General features: G+C 36.2%; 1 protein-coding gene across 1 annotated transcript in view; it reads left to right on the top strand.

The window, feature by feature from the left end:
• The first annotated feature begins 1,940 nt into the window (after positions 1-1,940).
• The window catches only part of USH1C (USH1 protein network component harmonin), a 39,997-nt gene continuing 19,804 nt past the window's right edge, over positions 1,941-22,133 (top strand). Inside the window, exons 1-15 of the mRNA XM_029085563.1 lie at positions 1,941-2,009; positions 2,318-2,385; positions 4,319-4,462; positions 4,949-5,087; positions 9,782-9,890; positions 9,987-10,011; positions 10,687-10,744; positions 11,505-11,608; positions 12,142-12,226; positions 12,621-12,680; positions 12,961-13,017; positions 14,871-15,013; positions 15,627-15,692; positions 18,237-18,361; positions 21,284-21,333. Of these exons, the coding sequence (XP_028941396.1) occupies positions 1,941-2,009; positions 2,318-2,385; positions 4,319-4,462; positions 4,949-5,087; positions 9,782-9,890; positions 9,987-10,011; positions 10,687-10,744; positions 11,505-11,608; positions 12,142-12,226; positions 12,621-12,680; positions 12,961-13,017; positions 14,871-15,013; positions 15,627-15,692; positions 18,237-18,361; positions 21,284-21,333 (1,302 nt within the window). The remainder of the gene's footprint in view (positions 2,010-2,317; positions 2,386-4,318; positions 4,463-4,948; positions 5,088-9,781; positions 9,891-9,986; positions 10,012-10,686; positions 10,745-11,504; positions 11,609-12,141; positions 12,227-12,620; positions 12,681-12,960; positions 13,018-14,870; positions 15,014-15,626; positions 15,693-18,236; positions 18,362-21,283; positions 21,334-22,133) is intronic.

Here is a 22,133-nt window from a genome sequence, read left to right as displayed (position 1 = left end):
AATATATAATATATGCAAATGTACTCTCCAGTTCTTCCATTTCCTTCAGTAATTTTTCAAAGGCTGTGTAGCTTAATTACAACTTCATATTATTCTTTGAAAGCTAACAGAGTGGGCCAGTGCTATAGTAGTGCACTACTGAAATCTGAACTTTTTACACACCAAAAAGTGCTTCCTCCTCCCCCAACTTCTACTGAATAAACTTACTTGTGGGCAGATTTCATTTTTCTTGGAAGCTACCTTTGGAGGGCATCTGCTCTAACCCCCTCTGCTCAAGCAGGGCCACCTACAGCAGGTTGTCCAGGACTCTGTCCAGATGGGGTTTTTTTTTAATATTCTTGGTTTAAAAGCTCTCAAATAATCTATCTCATATATCTGCAGTTCTTTTCTCAAGAAATAGAGAAGTGCTAAAATAATTCTCTGATCCACGTTATACCATGTCACCACTGATTTCTTTTTTTATCTTTTTTCCTTAACATAGAGGATCATGATCTTTTAGGATTTATGTAATTAGAGACAGCTCTTAGAAGCTGTTGATGAGCCTAAGTAAAGTGTAAGTCTAAGGTAAGGCTCTGTCCCAAGGAGTTTAATGAATTAGGAAAATGGTAAGAGATGCAGGTGGCTACAATGAGGTGATAATTGGTGGAATAGAAAGCAACAGAAGAATGACCTAATTAGAGAGATGTCCCAGAAAGATGAACCCAGCTGTAGCATTTTGAAATTATAAGAAGTCATTTGGGTGTTTGTTTTTGTCAGAGGATAAGGAAGTTGCTGGTGCAGGAACGGAACAGGAAGACTGAATGTTGTGTGAGAAGAAATGGCAGAATTTAGATACTAAGTTCCAGTTCCTGCCAGGGAGTGGGGATGTGTCCATCAGCTGGCATATCAGAAGAAAGATGTAACGTTGTTACTGGTTGCTTTCCCAGTCAGGAGAAGAGATTGTGATGGTTTTGCTCTTTGCTGTGTAGGGTTTGGGGTCAATGTGCTTAAACATTTAATGTTCTTCATGAGACACCGATCATATGGTACCTTTGCTAGCACTAGGGGTTGAGTTCTGTATAGCAGAACCAAAGCTGATTTGTATGTTGTATTTTTCCTGATGGGGAAGGGAAAAATGGATGTTGGACTTAGTTTTACATGTATCACCTTGCATTGAATCTGCTATAGTACTGGTGAACCAGTCAGTTTTGATTGCAACCATTTTATTTCCTTTTAAGGCACACTTTTTCTTCTGTGTCTTGAAATTCATTGTGAATAAATTGGTTTACTCACTAGTATTACTGTCAAACAATCTTGTCCTGCATGTGGCTTTTTGGCCTTTAGGTGTTTTGAGAGTGTCTTTTTCCAGAGGAGACAGGTAATAGAAAACCACCTGTATGTGGAGTCTTGCTGGATTTAGACAGTCAAAAGGGACAAAGGGAATATGAAGCATGTGCTTAGTTTAGAATGTAAAATCATTGAAAACCTAGAAAGAAAGGGCCCTTCTTTAAGTATGCAAATTGGTCCTCAGACTTCACGTCACAGTAATATTAGCCTTTAGGTCAGATGTAAATTGTTTTCCTAAACATTAAGCTTGTCCGAACATAAAACTAATGTGATGCGACCTCTTGCTGCAAGCAGCATCAGTGAGGGTCTCACTGTCACTGAATGTAAATTGAACTCCTCATAGGAGATTTCTTGAAGGTTGAGGGTTCTTTTTTCTTTATTTTACTGTAATTATCCAAGAGCAGGCATAGTAATATGATACTGGTTTAAGGAAGCGTACTATTAGTGAGGGAGGAAAGAATAACTAGCAAGTTCTATCAGTTAAGAGCTGGAGCAGAGAGGAACAGAAGTGTATCAGTTTGCATAATGTTACAAGCGAGATCCTGAAATCAGTGGTTTGGACGACAGAAAGTAGATTATAATCATCTCAGTGTGGTGGTTTTATCTGTGATAGCATGTGCTATGTTAATGAATGGCCAAAAAGGTTTCTGAAAACATTTATTCAGCAGTACAGTGATTATCAGGTAAGGCAAATATGATACTATTGCAATAATATTACTGTCAAGAGGAAATCTAGCATACAGACTATATCAGTGTTTACTACCTTGTCCAATTGTTGTAATATTAATTTTAGAAAGTCTTGTTATAAGTTTCATATTGTGAGGTAATACTCTATTGCAAAAATGTGTTTATCTTTAAAAACAAACAAACAACCAGAAAGACTTTCCCTATTTAAATCTTTGTTCTATGGCTTAAGAATTTGTGAGTCTTGCATGTTCCGCATTTGTGGCTATTTAGTCAGAGATTTACAGTAATGTCCTTGGGTTTTCAGGTTAATCTACTAATTGACAATGAAGCGGAGAAGGATTACCTTTATGATGTGCTGCGGATGTACCACCAGTAAGATCTAGCTTTATATAAGTTCTGTAGAATTTTACTAATGTGTTTAAATTTCAAGAGTGAATATTAAAGATTAAGTGGTTTTTCTGTATGCTACTGGAAAAGTAGTTGAAGTAATATTTTTTTTTTTCTTCTGTTTAATGAAGTCTTACACTTTTACAGCATAGCCTGCAGACAAGGAAGGAGTGTGTCTGTAATCACCCATAAAGTTACTTTGGTTTTATGACTTCACAGTTTTGTAAAAGAACTTGGTAGATTTGTATGGAGGGGGCACTTGGATGATGAAACTCTTCTTGGGAAACAGGAAGAGAGCATTAATCAAATTGATTAATATTTCCAAATAATGCTTATTTATTTGCAACAGAGGTTGCAACAGGTTTTCGTTGAGTTTGCTTTTCAAAGACTTTTGCTAACTATTCAGATAAAAATTTGCAATAGTCTTACCTGAAAGTTAAAAAAAAAAAAAAAAATGGTAAGATGATAGGCCTCTTACCAATCCTTTTGCTGAACTGATTTAAACCACAGTTACTTAGGGCCTGTATCATTGTAAATGAGATCAGCATCTGATCCATTGTTTTTTGAAGAAGATGAGAATGTATTTTCCACTCATCATAGACAAGTGGCTCCGACAGACATTGTTTCCAGTCATATCTTAATTAATAGCATCTCAACTGAGTGAAATTTAGACGTTTCCACCTGACGTTTGCACTCAGCTATAGTTATGGATGTATTCAGCTACATATCTGATTCAGTTTCACTCAGGTCTGTCTAATTGCTTCTCCATTCATAAAGCCTGTTGTTTGGAAAGCCAGTTGATTCAGTAGCCCTTAATTATTTAAAATCTTCTTGCAGTTACAAAGTTAACAATGCATATAATAACTTTTCTTCAATTTCTAAAATTGCAGTAACTTGAGCAGAATTTCCAGTATCTCTGAGAACATATGTGGATGATATATCACTTTTTTTAATACCTTATGAAGCATTCCAGCTCAAAAATATGTGCAGTTGCTGTTGGAGTTAATATTTAATGTCTGCTTTACTGTGAATAGCATTTCCAAAAGTATTTGAGCTCAAATCCCGTATAGTATGCATTTTTGATCTGTATTTTCAGTGCATATGCCTCAGAAATACTGTATGCCAGGAAAGGTAAAGTATAATAGAGGGAACAGCAAGTAATATAGACTAAGTTTAACTGGATGTTGGGTAGGAATAGCTGCACTGAATCTTAGGGAGCTGTTACTCCACCCTTGCAGCTGGGCAACTAAGTTTGTTTTCTAAACCTGTGACTATCTCAGTGCTGACAGTATCAAGGAGACTACTTTGCATAGCTCTCATAACACAGATGTTCACAGTGGTTTAACATCTAGGGATTTCATTTATTATTTCATTTCAATTTTGATTTGAAAAAAAATTAAACTTAAACCAATTCTTTGTTCTACCTACTGAATATTGTGTGTTTTTTTTTCTTTTCCTAGATCAAAGCAATTTGTCAGTCAGTTCAAGAGGGGAAGGAGCTTGTAGCCTAGATTCACTTAGAAGGATGCTAACTAGTAAGGAAACAAAAATCTAGTAGATGGGTATATTTGTTCTGGAAAGTTATTTCTAAATAGTTCTGTAAATCTTTTGAGAACTCTGAGAATGAAATTAAAGATGTCAGCTATAAAAGTGATGTGTGTGACCTTAAAAGATAAAAGCAGTATATAGGAGACCAGTTATTTTGAAGGAGGTAGTTGTTATTCCTCTTTTCTTGCAGAAGACTTTGTTTCTCGGAGGCTATTTTGCTTTGGTTAAACTAATATTCTACATAAATAACTTTTGTAGTAGGCTTAAGGGACTTGCAAATTTTGAAGCCTCATATACAGTGAATTATTAAATGATACTCTGTGTTGCTGTGTTGATTACCTGTGCCTGTTTTCTCACTGTGTTTTTGTAGATCTATGAATCTCCCAGTGCTTGTGGGGGACCTAAAACTTGTGATTAATGAACCAAGCAGATTGCCTCTATTTGATGCTATCCGCCCGCTTATCCCATTGAAACACCAGGTGGAATATGATCAGCTTACACCCAAAAGATCACGGTAAGAGAATGCAGAACAATGCAGCATTAAATACAAGCAGGAAATAATGAGTTTCAGATAAATTCTGAATAAAATACCATTTGCTTGGATAGAGGTGGGCATAATTTTTTTACTTTTGCTATATTTACTAGAAGTACAGGTTTGAGCCACCTGAAATTGTTTGACAACTAGTTTAATCTAGTAAAAGCAGGGCAAGGGAGTCAAAAACAATGCTTTCCAATTGAAACGATCTTTTCTCATTTTACCTGCATTTAATAATAAAAAAATTCTTATCACTCTAACCCTTTAGAAGCAGACAGCACATGTCTTTTCTTATGAAAAATACTTGATGAATTTAGCTAACACACATCCATCCAAACATCAGTCAGCTTGCATTTTTTAATGCCTAAATGTTATAAGAGAAAAATAGTATGGAACTTTCATATGGAAGATTATTGCCACAAAGTGTTATGCAGCTGAACAGTCAAGTATCTTCCATTTTTGCAGAAAGCTGAAAGAGGTGAGATTGGATCGTTTGCATCCTGAAGGACTCGGAATAAGTGTGAGAGGTGGAGTGGAATTTAGCTGTGGCCTCTTCATCTCCCAGTTAGTTAAAGGAGGACAGGCAGACAACGTTGGACTTCAGGTAAGAAGGTTATGTTCATGGCTGCTGTGCTGCAAAAAGCCTTTTGTCGAGAAGCTGGCAGTATGAATTTTTGTTTAATATTTAAAGTAGTTATTGCTAAGGTGTTCTATCTCTTGTAATAAAATTCATAAAATATGTAAGTCAATGCTATAGTAAATACCATTACACCAATGGTGAATAAAGTTATTAAAATGGTTCACCAATTTTAATGATACGTAAACCTTTTTTTTGTATTTGGGATGTGATAATTTTTGAGGATAAAAGGGCTTTCTGGAATATTTACACTTCATGAATAGTGACAGTTAAATGTAAGCAGATTGAAAGAGAGATTTCCAAGTAGACTGTGGAAAAGTGTTTTAAGTTTCCAAATTCTGATTAAATGTAGAACAGAGCATATAAATACTAAAAATGTTAATTCTATCTTGTGCAGAAATAATTTGTGTAATGAAGTATTTACTTGAACTACATGTATAAATTGTGGGAGTTTTGGTTTATGCAATGGAAGCGTGTAAAAAATAATGTCTTTTTAACCATTTCCAGTATCCTTCGTAGTGCATAGAATTTCACTTTCAGTAATTAAATTTTAGACAGATGAACTGTAACAAGATTGGCAAAGGTAATCATGTATAGAAACACATCTTTTCTGTATCAGCAATTTGCATTAATGAAGTTTGGGTGTTTTTGACTGTCAGTTCTTGTTTGTATGTATCTTAGTGAACAGAGAAGTGACCAATTGCTAAGGCAAATGTTTGCATCTTTCTGTGCTTTCAAAGCTGATAAGGTGTATCAAAGCTCTGTGTTTCTGAGTAGAAAGGCTGATATGCCTGGCTAACTTCAGTTTGTCAAGTGTGAATAGTTGCAAGTATTGATGTTTAAGAATTATATTTAATACTAGTCCAAAATGTTATCAGACTGGCATATTTCATTACAGTGTTTAATTAAACTAATGTGTTTTGCAGATATGTGTCAGTGGGGGTCTGTTAACAAAAGCTCTGTCAACAAGGCAGTCAAAGTTAGGGCACCATGTTTGTATAATTCATGCTGAGGCTGAGAGCTTTCTAAAAATTAAGTAAGTGTTGCTCTCTGTTTGCAGACATGCACATGCCCTTTTGTTGGTGCATTCACACCTATATATCCCATTCACTAGTTCAGAATCACCATTGAATTAGTCCCGTCTTCTGACAGGCTGGACAGGCACATGACCAACTCCTTGGATGCTTTTAGAAGCTACTTCTTAGAACAAAACCACAAATTTGGGACACACGCCCCCGCAAATTCTGTATTTAGCTAGAATTGAGAGGGTGGCGTAGGACACCACAAACACTGCTAGATGTGTCAGGAGCCTACTTTTAGGCATGGGATTTGCCAATGGGAAACTCCAGAAAAGGCCATTGATGCACCTTCCCAGAGTTTGCACTACACAGACTTGTGTACCTCGTGCATTACATTACACAGTGAGAATGGGAAGTGTAGACAGGGGAGTTGTTCCTGGATTGTGATCAGCTCAGTAGAGAGGTTCCAGTTGCATCCTTCCTCCACTGCTAGAAAACTGAGAAAAAGACAAAACCCAGTCACTTGCATGGCTTTTGAAGACATCTCCTGGAAAATACTGGAAGGCGTTAATGATGCTGAGCAATAAAGGACTTAATAGCCACTGTCTTAAACTGTCATGCTAGTACATTCGTCTTAGTGCTGTGTTGCAGCTCTGCTTGTTTCAGTCTAGTGTTTTGACACGATCAATAGATAAGGAGTTATGCTCGCTGCTTGTGCTACTGGAAGGATGTCAGGTTTTGTTTTTTCTCAGTACACAAAAAGGCCCCACTGGCTTTGTATGACAAGGCTATTGTGCTATGTACATGTTGGTGACAGTAAAAGGGATTGCAGAGGATCTTTGCCTTGTACTGCAACTCAGAATGTGGTTAAGGTTTGACAGACAAAGTAGGGACAAAAAGGAGGAAACTTCCTTGAGGCAAACTATGAATTTGTTAGAGTTGGATTATTAATATGAGCAGATGATGCTTCACAGCTCACATAACTGTCTGACTTCCATTTTTTGATATGTGGCTTTAAAGCTCAGCCTAAAGTGCCTTCATAATAGGTGGCACTAGACACTTTGTGAACCCCACTGAATAACAAGAGCTGACAGGCAGCCCGTTGTTCTAAATTGTTGCTTCTGAAATTTCACCCACCTGCTTTATTTAACTAAATCTCTACACATTTTCTATCCCAAAAATGCTGTCTGAGAAAGGCATAATAGTCTTCTATTATACCATCAGTTTTACGTCTTGCTGGTTTTTAAAAAAAATCAAATTTTTGCATGTTTTCTCCTTTAAGTAGTTTCCAAGTTAAATTGAAATGGCTGAATAATTGTGTAGGCTCACTGAGGCATTTGTAGTTTTGACCCTTTTTAACTAAAGGCAAATGTTTTGTTCTTTCATTAAGAAATGTACTTCATCTTTTTTCTTTTTTTTTCACCTGCTTTCTGATACTTATGTCTGTGGGGATTCTGCTGAATACAAAGAGACAGAGACTGGTATGAATGATGAAAGTGCAAGAAGTATACAAAAGGAGAAATTGGAAACAGTGATGTTATTATGTAAAAACTTCAATTTCCTAGAAGCACTAAATATTATATTTCTTATAATAGGCATTTTACTCGGGAAAAGTTAGGTTTGCAGTTTTTCTTTTGAAGGTCCATCATCTCCCTGTTAAGAGGAAACAGTGATATATAATAACAGAATTATTGTTAGTGTTCTACTCTGCTCAATCCTGCAGACTTTTATCTCTACTGCTTCTGATTCAGAAGGTTGGTATACAGTGATAATAGCACAAAAGTAATGAAATATATGAAAACAACTATTAATTACTTCAGTGCATGGACATTTTTCACAGGAAAAGCTGTTCAAGTGTCCTAAAGAGAAGCAGTTTGTTACGTGCCTGTCTCCTGTAGTTCAGCCAACACTGGAGTATTTCTAAAGCACCATCAGTCAATCATACATTGTCAGTCAGTAACAGAAATATCATTTGGATGAGTGAAGAGTACTAGGCTGTCTTTTTTTTCTGTTTCTGAAGGTCAGCAAAGAGGTGTGTTAAAAATATCTACATGGGAGAAGCTCATTCCTATATGGGAGGGAAAAATAAAATATGCTCTTGCTGCCTTTATAATTTTGTGTGTGCCTTTTAGGGAGATGATATAATACTAACAGGTATGACTCAGTGAATGATGACATCCTCAGAGCAACACTAGTTCTGCTGATACAGAAGCTATGTGGAGGCTTGCAAATGGCACTGACATTTGCTGTCCTGAAACTGGGATGTTTCTGTGTTATGGCATTGCAATTAATAACAGTAGATTAGATTACCCTTTTAAAAAGCTGTTTATGCAAACCCAGGCTCCATGGTCTGTTTATAGCCTGCGTGATGCAGAAGATGTGAGGAAAGGAAGGATCTGGAACTAAATTAAAATCAAACAAAAAACCCCACCAACAATACGTAAGATCAACAGAAAAGTCCAGGTAGATCAAGTAATATCAACATTGCATACTTGAGGTTAAATAGTTATACACAAACTTCTGGGTTTTTTGGAATTGACTAATCCAGAGAGATGCCAGAGATGGGAATGGAGGAAGCTTTTTGAGCATTTTACTATTGAGGAACTCAACCTTCTCTTGAAAAGCAGAGGTCATTCGATTTCCCACCATTTCCTAGATTAACCAGCAAAATCCTAAATAAGCTGAGAGTCTTTATGGTTTGCAGAGGATATTGGGTCTTTATGCACGGTGACAGAAGTCTGACATATGTCTCAGCCATTTTGGTTCTTGGCAGTACAGTCACATTTCCAGTGCTAAACCCCGTCCTAAAAATGCGTTATTTACAATGGATTTCCTGAAGCATCGAGGGCAGTGGAACAGCTCTAGACTAAATTCTTGGCTGTATGTTCAGAAGCCTTCAGCACTGACCTATTTCTGCTCTTACAAAAGATCATACTAAAAATCTGGCTGACTTAAATGAAAACAGTCAAGCTTTTAGGGGTGCTGCAGGTGGCAGACTGGCCATTGCCCAGGGTGAGGTTTTGGGGTGTCCAGCAGGTGGAGCAGCAGCCCCACTGGTTAGGGGCTGGGGACCACACTCCTGTTCTGCCTCTGCAAGTGTGTTCTCTCCTGCAGGACAGTCACATACTGCATTTTCTTTGCTTTTGTAGTAATCTGATGCTGTGTTGAAATGAGGGTAAATTCCATTAAAATAATGCATTGTTCTGAATCCAGAATCAAACGAGGTAATACTATTGATCAAAATAGTTAAGAAGGTGTCTCAGAGGACATACGGTAAAAGCAAACTGCTGAAGTATAAAGAAAGAAAATCACTCCAAAATTACTCCAATTGAAACTTGGACACTTATGTTTAAGGTAACTTGTGCATTATAAATCTGGTGTGTAGAGACTACTTTTTATGCTTTCCACTAGATATTATTTATAAAATTGTTATTTGGCCATTAATCTGCCCTTTCAGTGTTCAATGTTAAGTTCAGACAAATACACATCTATCTGATCTGGACATCACCTGAAATTAAAAAATATTCAGAACTCAACATTATTAAATGTTTGCAACAAAATAATTACCAAATTGGATCATTGTTTAAAAACTTCTTAATGTTAATTCATAATTTATTTTTTCTTCTCTCTTTCATTTTTGAGGTTGGAGATGAGATAGTTCGTATAAATGGATATTCCATTTCGTCATGCACACATGAAGAAGTCATAAACCTCATTCGTACAAAGAAAATAGTGTCCATAAAAGTAAGACGTAAGTGACATAAAAACCCCACCTGTATCGCTAAAGATTGCTGTTAATAGTGATATGTAGAAAGTATTACTTACCCAGAGTTTTTTTCTTTTTCAGATGTTGGCATGATACCTGTCAAAAGGTAACAGTATTTAATTTGAAAACAAGTTAGATTATTCATTTTTCACGTGGCCTCTTCAGTATCCAAAGAAACTCTATATTTATCTATATATCTGAAAATACCTTTGTGATAAATGGACAGATGTCTTGTTTGATGAATCTGTGTTTTTCTGACAGTTGCCTACTTCATTGAACCAAATTCTATTTCCTCATTATTCACGATATTACCTGGAAATTTCATTATCAATGCACCTAGCTGAACAGAGAGCTCCACTGCTTCTCTATGTTCCTAACATTTGAGAGTTACTTAAGAGCTTAGAAAAAGTTCAAGTTATCTTCCTCTTCCAATTTTTGTTGAAAAGTTGAAACTTTGAGTGGAATGTTTGAGAATGTTAATGATGGGAGGTGGGTCTCTGCATAGGCCTTTGTATGAGCTGTTCAAGTTATGATTATATTCACAGTCTTTCTTAGAGTTTCCCAAAATTGTTTCACTTCAAGGGGTTTTCTTGATTTTATGTTTAACCAGCTTTACTAGCCTAAATAATTGTATGCTTGTTTGATGTTTTATTTATTGCTGGAAAATAAACTGACTGTTGTGAATGGTATACAAAATAGGAGACCATGTTCCAAAGTAGCTTCTTGAATACATTCACGTTTTATTTTGTCCCCATTATTTTAAATTACTTTTTCCTTCCAGTTCAGCAGATGAACCCCTTAAATGGCAATATGTGGACCAGTTTGTGTCAGACTCTGGGGTAAGAGACCAGTATTTTATTAATATGTCTTCTGGGAAATCTGTAATGGTTCTGAAACACTTTCTCTGACCTTATCCCAGGAGTTAGTGTATGTATTTCTATGATGCAATATCTTGTTACAAGTGTTCTGGGAGAAACATCTTTTGTGATAATGAAATTATTCTAGAGTAATTAGATAAGGAAAGGGCAGGATACAAATGAAATATCTTCTACTCATTAATTGGTACTTTATATTACTTGAGCTTATTAACTTACCAGGCTATAGTTCTACTGTATAAATCTTTAACAGATTATTATACCTATTTTAGGTATATTACGGAAGAATGACAGTTTTGAATGCAAGTGACTTCTGAGTTGCAGCAGTGAAAAGAGAGACCACAATTGTCGTTCTTTTGCTTTCAGGAAGAAAGATTTAGTTAAATAGTGAGCACTATAATGTATTTTTCTAGTTCTTTTGTCAGGGAACATCTAAATTATTATTTTGGCATATCACTTTCCTCTAATTTCCCTCACTCTTTTCTGAAGACAAGATTTGACTATTTAAACCATCTTCTCCAAATAGAAAGATCAGTTCAGTCTTTCATCTGAGCTGTGCAGCTCCACTGAAATGACTGTACTTCACATTCATCTCCAGTAGGACCTCAGAGAAATCTTATCTTGATGTTGGCACCATTTGATCCTGGCTTCGTGAAGTTTTATAGTAGTCTTGACAAGACTTCAACACAGAGTAACATCTGCAGCATTTTTTAATCCCCTACAGGAAGGAAAAGGCAGTGTTGCTGGTCTTGCTTCTTCTGGAGGGAGGGACAATAAAGAGAAAAAAGTCTTCATTAGCTTGATTGGTACAAAAGGCATGGGCTGCAGGTGGGTACGTGTTTCTTATTTAATGGCACTAGTTTAAGTGAGATATCCAAGGCAATTTTTTCCATCCTTCATTGATATGATATCATAAAATGGAGATCCACCCTGGATCAGGAAGGCAAACTGGAACAGGAGGATATCTGTGGCACACATTATGTATTTTTAGAGAAAACATAAATACCTATCTTACAAGTTCTGGCTTAAAACCAAAAAAATTTTTAAATTTAAAAATAAAAGCAGGCTGAAGCGACATAATAGAATTTATCATGGAATTGGATCTTTTAAATGCTTTTACATTTTATTTTTCTTTTAGCTTTTTCTTAAATCACAGTTTTGTGGTGTAAAGGATAGAAGATGATAAACCATTGTGTGTGTACTGGCAAATTTTGATGTTTGTTTCAGAGTAGGTTAATACCACAAAGACATTCTTTAATCAGAAACAAATTATGATAAAACAACTAAGACTTCTCACTGTATTATACTATATTATTCCATAAGTATTATCCTATATATGTTTGTTTTTTATATTACACCAGTATTTCCAGTGGTCCAACACAAAAACCAGGCATTTTTATCAGCAATGTTAAGCCGGATTCTCTTTCAGCAGAGGTGGGCTTAGAGGTAAGTATGCCACGTTCCAAGGTAGGTACCACAAGGAAATCTTGCTTGGTATTTACTACTTCAGGGATTCTGGGTCACTGTAAAGTGAAAATAAATACTGTGTAGTTACATTTCATGAAGTGAATTTCCTAAATTTTAAGAATGTGAGAAGTGCCCTCCCGGGTCAGACCAATAGTGTCCATTGAGCTCAGTATTCAGTTTCAAACAGTGGCAATAGGAAGTGTTAATATGGGAGGATGTGGAGGCCTGGCCAATTTCCAGTCTGTTGCCATTGTACTCTGCCAGAACCTATGATTATTGTATTAAGAATGTTAGAGAGTATATCTTTTTATGTTTTAATTTAATATATGTATTAATTTAGTTTCTGTACTATGATTTGGATTAATTCCTTTAGGTCGGTGATCAGATTGTTGAGGTAAATGGAGTGGACTTTTCTAATGTGGATCATAAAGAGGTATGATTGAATTTTCCTAATTCCCCACATACATAGCTATCAGTTTATTAAGCATCTGTCTGATTTTCCTGGCTGCAAAAAATATGTTGTTATTGGGCTACTTAACAAAAGAGATTGTGTATTGAACATGGGAATTTGGAGATTTGAATAAGTACCACCCTGTTTAGTTCAGATAGGTCTTCTGGAACTTACAGCCTTGACAACCAGCATATTTCATCCTATGTATGCAGGCCTTTTATCACTTAATTCAGACTGATTTTTGTTTTGTTTTAATTTACAGGCTGTCAGAGTGCTCAAAAGTAGTCGTACTTTGACTATCTCTGTGGTAGCAGGCGCTGTAAGTAGTACATTTATAAAGCAGAACATTTATGAAAATTACTATGTGGGCAGATAAATGGTAAAAATAAACAGTTAAGACATAAAGCTGTGTTTCTTTATAATGTCTATACCACTAAGTTCTGTCAAACCAGGACAGTATTGAGTGGCTTTTGATTATTCCATTGCTAACTGTCCACAGCATTCTCAGATAAAACAGTTTCATGGCAGTGGGCTAGTAAAAAACCATTCCCTTGACAAGGAAATGAAATTAACTTTATCGTAATGATTTCTCATGTTTGAGAGCTTCTGATAGCTGCTTCTGCTGAAACATGAAAGGTGAATTGGATTGGAGTCAATTTTTCCTTATGAGTAGCTGATGTATTAGTCTTATTCCCAATTAATTCCTTGTATAACTGTTTATCTGATCTCTTTATTGTATCAACACATGAAATATTGTTCCCTTTTCCATTTCCACTGTTCTGTGTAACAGAACTAAACACCTTTGGTACCTAATCTAGAGCCAACTGAAATTATTTAAATCTTCCCACTGACTTCAGTGTGGCTTTCAATAAATGTTTTAATGCATTTTCTGCTTTAATTCTTCTTATAGTAAAATGAATTGTTATAGAAGAGAATACTCAAATTCCACAGGCTAATCAAAGGTGGTATTTCCTAATTGCCTTGCAACAGAATTGTATAGGGAAAACAAGATTTAATAAGTCTTTTAAGCTACTTCCTAAGGGTTCATGTATACTGTGTAGCTGTATTAAGGAATTAATGGTTTAATTGAACTGCTCTTGCAGTAACAGAAGTTGTAGTTGTCCAAAGGCGTCATAGACATTGTTTAAACAAATGTTCCAGACTAGTTGATTGAGCTCCAGGAACTCAACATCCTAAGGACTTAGTTTCAACTCTGAGATATATTACCAAGTGTTAGAAAAGATGGGCTCTACTCCAGCATATACCACTAGGATTGCATCCTTAAAATGGTGACATTTTGCTATGGAACTCTTCTGCTCTGCCCTACTTCGCCTTGTGTGTCTCTCCTTTCCTCAGTACACCTTTGTGCTGAAGAAGAGGTTGCATAAGGGAACAGCTTCTCTACTCCTGTTTATCAGTCAGCAAAGACTGGTGCAAAGGCATTGTTCGCTGCCTTTTTTTGTTTGAGCTGTCTGCTCTGAGCCTTAGAGATATGAAAAATTCAGTCTTCCTAATTAACAGGGGATTTGATTTCAATTTCAGTAATGAAAATTAGATAAATGTTATCAAAGTGTTCCACACTGCACCGTGGAAATATCTTTATTTAAGAGAAAATAGTGCTGGTGTCTTAGCTGTAAAGCATATGAAACAGGAACAAAACCAACTGAAACACATTAGCTATATATCCTTTTGGCAGTGTATGTTCCCTGTATTTGAGTTCCCCAAATGATGGTACATTTCCACAGTAACCAGGCAAAAGTGTTAAAACTCAGTTACTTCGTAGTTCTTTTCTAGGCTGGGATTCATTCGGTGTGTGGTTCTCTAGCATTGCATTGCTCAGTGAGATCTCAGGAAAGTATAATGTGGAGTTTTTTTCTTGGTGACACACTGAGCATGTCTTTGGCATGGCCCCTACACTGTTGTTTCTGACTTCAGTAGTCGCATGCCCCTTCTGAGGCATTCAGCACATGATAACTTTGAGACTGAAACTGGAGTGGCTCTTTAGAATGAAGTGGTCAGATCTTCTAGTGTCTTTGAGAAAGCATTCCTCAGAAAAAGTAAGGTGAGGAAATGGCAGATGTGCTAGTACGTATTTTTTTTTAATTGTTTCCTAGAAGAATTACATTCGTGAGACACTTTCACAACTGATTTGAGTGGTGGCTCTGATTGCAGGGAAAGGAGCTGTTCATGACTGAAGAAGAAAGGCAGAGAGAAGCACGTCTCCGTGAGCAAGAACGTCAGGAGTTGATGCATCAGAAGCGACTTGCACTGGAGACTAACAAAATAATCAAAGAGCAGCAAGAGAAAGAGAGATTGTAAGGACTCTGCGTAGGACAGTCTTAAAAAATTAGCTTGGATTTGCAAAGGGCATGGAAGACAGGAAAAACTATGAGAAGATTCCCTTAGATTAACTTAATTTTGCTGTTGCAGAGTTTCTGCTCATAAATTCTTATCCTTTGGTGCTCTTGATGTTCTGGGTTTTCAAAGCTGATATCATTCAAACACATCTTGAGTAGAAGGGTCACTTTGTTCCCTGACTGTCATACCCCTATGATTCAGTGTGATACTAGTTATTTTCCTGATGGCATTCCCTCATATGTTTTTTGAGGGGTTTTTTTTAGCAGGACAGTTACAATTTTATATTCTTACCATAACACATTATGGAACTGTCTCAGAAGAAGATAGTGACTTAGAGTTAAATAGATGATATGCTGTTATTATCCAGATAGTTATGCATGTCCTCAGGGTTCCTACAAAAGTATATTGAACCCTTGTTGTCTTAAAGATGACTTTTAAAAAGGAGCATTTTTCCCAAATGCATATGTATTTACTGTCTATATCTTTTACTTATATGCTGACACACTTGGTGCAAGTTCTTACTCAGAAAATACTATTTTTATCATTGTGTCCTAATTCCTCTTATTATAGAAGAAAACTGGAGATTTCCCAGAAGGCTGCAGAGGAAGAAGAGAGATATCGCAGAGAAATAGATCAGTAAGTAAAAACTTACATAGGCAGTATGCTGCCTGAAAACAAGTCCTTATATATTAGATCTGTCTGAAAACATTCTGCACATTCTTTTCTAATAAAATGGTATTTTATTTACTGTGTTGGCATTGAACCACTGCATTTAATTCTAACACAAAAAAATAAATGAATACTGCAAGGAAAGGGATCAGGGAAGAAACAGAAGAATGACAAAGGAGATGGAAAACATGCATATACTCAGAGGTTTGACATATCCATTTAGTTTATATTTAAAAAACAAAGAAAAACAAACATGGAAAAAAACCAAACCAAAAACCAATTTGTTCACAGTCTGTAAGAGTGTACACAGCATGGAATTTACTATCTTTTTCAGTCTCTCATTTCTGAAAACAAAAGCTATGTACATTTAGACTAAAGTAAGGACTATGTGATGCTAATTGTCTTGAGTAGAAATTTCAGTAATCATAAATTTTAAGTAGGCTTTTGCTTTTCTGAGGAGGGAATTAACTAAATTAAAACTGTGGCACTAAAGTTGGAAGTTCCAAAACCTATTTTATTCAGGAAATCTGATTTTTATTATCACAGTCTTTTCTGGTTTTAAAAATCTATGATTCTAGGAACTAGACACATTTAAAGACTGTATCATCATGAGGTCAGTACTATACATGTAACTTAAGCATTGTTTTATGTTTGGAACTTTAAAATTAACTAGTATAACATGTCATTACCACAGTAATTAATTTCCCTTCTAAATGACATTGGGAAATTATGTGAAAGTGCAAAATTGCACATATCTGTTTTGATGCAGCCTTTTAGAGCTAAGGTTGACCCTGTAGTACTCAGCTTTGCACCTTTGATATCTTAAACAGTGTTTAATTCATATTCATTCACTTAAGTCCATTTTCATGTACCTGTATTAGCTAAAATTATCTGATGGAAAAAGAGCAGGGATTTCTGAATCTGTGGAGTGCAGAAGGGAATATATTCCACAGCTGTCACAAGAGAAAAATCTTCTGACAGTTGTGCTGTGGGCTCTACATGGGTAAATTCTTTCACATTTTCCTTTTTTAATTCCTGGGCAATAGATGACGTCCTGTTCTTTATTATGGTCTGCTGTAGAAATTCCTGAAATAGCAGTGGAAAGCTGCTATAAAAGCAGACCATCACAGGTGAAGAATGATTCCTTTCTCCAGGTCTAGATTGCCTGTCTGATATAATGAATGTTCACTATCTGCAGTATCCTTATGAACTAAGTGCATCTTTACTCACTCAGCGAGGATTTAACTCTGTGTAGTTCAGGTTACATTGTAACCCCCCCCCCCCCCCCCCTTTTTTTTTTTTTTTAATTAAAATGAAATCTAAACATTGTCCAATATTCCCTGCTATTGACTATTTCCTATTTCAAAGCCAGGTTGGACGGGGCTTTGAGCACCCTGATCTAGTTGAAGATGTCCCTGCTCACTGCAGGGGAGTTGGACTAGATGACCTTTAAAGGTCCCTTCCAACCCCAACTTCTTTGATGACTACACTTCCAAATTTAAATACTGACCTCAGCTGCAGGTTTAATAGTGATTTGACCATGTGAATATTTTTTTACTTTACCTTAACTAATTTAGAGATGCAAAAGATAATCCAGGTATAAATAGCATCATATATATCTAGGGCCTGGTAAATTTTGGCACTGTATATCAGTTTACCAGTTCAAGACAGGCTACAGCCAAGAATAGATCTTGGATCACTTAAAGGCACCATGTATGAAACTAAAAGGTATTAGGTTATACAGCAGTTCTCTTGTAACCCAATTGGGATTTGATGAATTCTCCTTCAAAATGCCCTTTTTTGATCACGGTGCCTTTCTAGGTACCTTCTAGGTACTTTCCTTATTTTATGAGCTTCTTTGTCCTAACATGTGACAATTCTCTCTCTCTTTTTTTTTTTTTTTTTTTTTTTTTTATCCCTAGAATTATGAATATAATGTGGTTTGTGTCTCATAAGTGTTCAGTTATTTTTTTGAGAAGAGTTACTTTTTAGTGTAGCATAGGACTATAGGTTTAGGAAGCAATCATCAAAATAGAAGTAAGATAGAAATAAGACACACTCCTTTTAGGTATAATTGGCCATTGTAACATCCGATTTAAGCATGTGGTTGATGCTCTGTCAATTAGTATTTTAGTTAAAATTTATGATTTTTCTATACTTCCCAGTTCTAAAAATGAAAAATAAGGTGAGAGATGTTTTTTGGCTTCCGTTAAGGTTGCAGTCAGTGTTGTCATGTGTCTCTGGGCTTAATATCTGTGCAGGTATCTAACTGGCATTAGGAGTCTCAATATTAAATGAGGATATTTTACTCAGTTACATTTTATTTTACAAAATGTCTTAGTAGCTTAGTAAATGAAAATTAGATGAAATTAATTTGGTTTAGGAGAAAGGGCAGTTTATTATGCTTTATATTAAAGAGAAAAAAACCAAACATACTGAACACTAAATAATTGTAATGAATTTAAATTTGGTTTTATACTCTGAATTCCTAGCTGCATTTTTCCCCTATAGGATAACAGCAGAGGAAGAGAAATTTAAAAAGGAGTGGGAAGAAGACTGGGGTCCTAAAGAACCTCCCAAATCTCTAAAAACTGTAACTGCAGAAGTGCACTCTGTACCTCGTTCCAAACACAAAAGTAAGTCATTGATTTCAGTCTGCTTCCTAGGGAAAGTGTTTGTTTCAGGCACATCACTCTATGGAATATGTCACCAGTTCGTGATCAAGCCAAGCTATCTATGACGTGGTTATTTTCAGAAGGCTGGAAGCATATGATAGATTAATTTAATAGCTCTTATTTAAGTTACCTAGCTCACAAAATCTGTGTCCTCTCAAAAAGTCATGGTTTTTAGCAATCAGCAGCAGCAGGAAAAAGAAAAAGCATGCTTTCCATGTTGTTTCTGTTCAGTGTTTTGCTTGTCAAACTTTGTGCAGAGCAGTTCTTGCATCAGTACACTTATGCTGATTACCACCATATGCCTAAATGGAAGTAGTGCTGTGTTGTTTATGTGATTATGTTTTTATGTCCATGTGGATAAGTTGGTATTTAAATGCTAAGTTCCATACATATGAGTGCTTTTATCTCAGTGAAGGAAGTATTGCTTATAGTAATCAGTAATATTTTAGGTTTTATGACCATTTTATTACTGAGTTTTGTTACTTCTGAAAATCAAGGTATGAAGGAGACAAGGGTTTTTTTTTCTTTCATTTGGAATTAGCTTTGAGCTTTCTGCATTAATCAAATCAGCAAATAATTTAACATCATTTTTGTATTTGAGAAGAGGTCTTCGGAGTTTGAAAGTAGGAAACTAGTACTGGATTTGCAGTCTCATTTGGAGTGAGTGAATGCACTTGGTACTATTCCTACTGTTACCTTTTTCCTTCTCCCTTACTCTAATTCAGTGTGGAGATTAAGGTTTTGAGTATTTTTATCTAAAAATTGCTTGCTTGCTTCTAACTATAAAAGACAGATATGGAATCCCTGCTTTCAGCTTGGAGGAAATGAATTCAATGTTTAATTTTCAGAAAAATCTAAAGATCTCCCTCATCTCTTCAGCAGAACCGCAGTCCTCTCTTTGAGGGCTGTAGGAATGTCTTGAAGTGTCCTTGCTTCTTTTCCATGAGGAGGAGTAAACAACTTGATTGAGTAAAGAGCTTAATATATTGAATGTGGTAAAAAAATGGAACAGAAACCGTTGTTGCAAAAAATCAGTAAGACACTAGACAAAAAAGAAAAAATCAAAGATTCTTAAGAATCAGCGATTTTGAAACACCTTTTCCTTGCCGTTTTTCTGTTTCTCTCTTACTATCATTTTTCTTACTGAATCTATCTCTTTTTTTTTCTCTCCTGTTTCCTTTTTCCTATCTTTTACCTCTTTTCATCCATTGCAGCAGGTCTTTCCCAAACAGGCTGTAATCTACACAGCCTGAAAATTGGTTTGATATCACTGAGCAGTCTGCTTCAGAATTAGTGGAGAGACTGAGGAGGTACTGTTTGTACACTGCAACTTTTCCATGAAGAATTGCCCTGAAGTGTAAGTCTGATTTAGTTGTCTGGAGGAATTTAAGGTGCTTGGAGCTTAATTTGCGGTTAAGAAGCTGAGTTGGGAGCTTTAGATAGTATGTGGAGAGTGTAGTAAAATGGTGAAAAAGTAGGAAGTGCCTGTGGAGCAGATATTGCATAACTTAACGGAGACCTGGGTCAGTTTCTAACCTGATTACATTATTTTTTTGTGTGACTTTGTGGAAGTCACTTAACTTTCCATGGATGAGAAACTGAGATGGGGAAATGTTTCTTCTGCAACCATCTGTTATCCATTTAGTTTTCTGATTCTTCAAGACAGTGTTTTCTCTGTATAGCATTTACCCCACTGACAGAACAGTAGCAGGCTGATATTTCTTTTTGAAGCCAGATATCCCAGAACTGCTGATGGTTTGATTATAGGAAAAACCACCTACCTCTGCAGGCTTCCCTTCCCAGCAGAGCAGACTAATTGGCCATATGCAGATTCTGACTGCTCTTCAGGGTTGAAGGAGGTTGGAAATTTGATTTAAGCAGGAGCTCAGGTTTTTTTCAATTATGTGGAGAAATATCCCATTGCTAACTTCTTATTTCATGGTAACTTCTAGTCACACATTGCTGATCTCTCTTTCATTTCATCGGAGCCTCCAGTTAGACTGTCATTTCTGTCTCCTCACTCTTTTCCTCCTTTGTTTCTCTAGTAGATTTAAAGGGAGTTGCACATGACCAACTTGAAACAGATGACATGGATGAAGTGATCACGAAGCAGGACAAACAGGTTTGCTGCTCAGCCTTAACGTCCTATCCTGATTCGGATTCTTCCTGTGTTTCTCTTCCTCCTGACAGTCAGTCTTAACCCTGAACGGATCACTTGGTTTTGCTAGGGCAATATGTGTGGTCCTTTCATAAATGATGAAAGGTTATGGCACTGTTGCTGTCATTGCTTTCCAAAGATGCCTTGGTAGGAATACAAAATCTGTCAGTCCTACAGAAAGGTGGATTGTATTCAGAGCTCTGTGTGTTATCAGTGTTTCTTATATAAAGTTTCAGTAATGGATTATTTTAAATGTTTTTACTTAGCAATGTGGTTTTTAGTATTTATGCTTTTGGCTCAAAATATTTTATCCTAGGAAGTGGAGCTTTTCATGTCTCCTCAAATGCCACTGTGTCCTGCCACAAGGTTGAATGAGTTGGAATACTTGTTTCATTTTAGGAAGGCTCGTTAAAACTGGTGTCAAGTAGGACTGTGCCATAGAAATCTTAGCAATGCATATGGCTGTGTGGTTCTGTATGAAGATCACTTGTTGCATTTGCTTTGCTTAACATAAAGTGTGCATCAGTAAAATAAGGGTAACTTGTGACTAAATGTACTAGCACAACTGATCAAGAAGTCGTCTAAGAACTTGTCATGTAATGTTGAACCTTTGGTGTTGCGCCTTCAAATAAATTTTAATCGGTGACATGTCAGCATGGTTTGATCTGAATCTGAAACAGTCCTTGACTTCTTCAAAAAACAACTTTTCCTTTACCTTTTTGTAGCTTTTGGATGGTTTTATCGGTATGAAGGAAAATTTCCCACAGTCCGCAAGGTACAAAGTTTGCTGTGTGGATGTTTGCTGTGCATTTCAATTTTAGTTGCTTTTTTTTCCCCTCTTCCTCTCTTATTATTCAATATTATTTATAGTCAAATGCTGCTTCTTTTAATGTGCACACAAATTAAGATGTGTTTGGGATGCGTCTGCCTAGGAGTTTGTCCTTTTGAATACTCTGGACTTTTCAAGCCCTGCCAGCTGCAGTGGGAAGTGTATGTCAGTACTTTGCAGAAGGTGTTCAGTACAGGTGGGCAGTGCATATCTTTGTGCTCCAAAAGCCCTCAGAATAATGTATTTTAAAAAAAATACAGAGACAAAAATCTAATGGTAACCAAATATGCAGTTCCCAGTTATACCTTTGCAAATCTCCCAGTAAGAGGAGTGCTGAAGGCAAAAGGCTTTCAGGCATGTACAGCACACAGAATACTTTTATATCTGTAGAGCTGCTGTGAAAGTGTTACAATTTCAAGTTATTAGTGTTTCAAATAATACTTTATTCTTGCCATTGCTTTATTTCTTCCAATGTATATTAGTCATATTATAGGATTTATGTGGTTGTGTTTGGGGTTTGTTTTTTTTGTGATGACTGATGGTAATTAACTGGAGTAGAAGTGTCAAGGAGAGTTCATATGTCTATCTCCTGAGAACTTAAGGTTTCTGAGGAGCTCAGGACTGTATCTGACAGGTGAAGTATTTGTGTCACCATTTAGGACTATTAGTTTAACCTTCTCTGTGAACATGAAATTTCTTTTCTCCTTAATAGAGAATAAGAAATGATGGTAGGCTCTGATACCATT

Source organism: Antrostomus carolinensis, unplaced genomic scaffold, assembly GCF_000700745.2.
Source record: "Antrostomus carolinensis isolate BGI_N321 unplaced genomic scaffold, ASM70074v2 scaffold25646, whole genome shotgun sequence".
NCBI classification, from domain to species: Eukaryota; Metazoa; Chordata; class Aves; order Caprimulgiformes; family Caprimulgidae; genus Antrostomus; species Antrostomus carolinensis.
The sequence above is the reverse complement of the archived record's forward strand: the minus strand, read 5'-3'. Positions and strand labels throughout refer to the sequence as shown.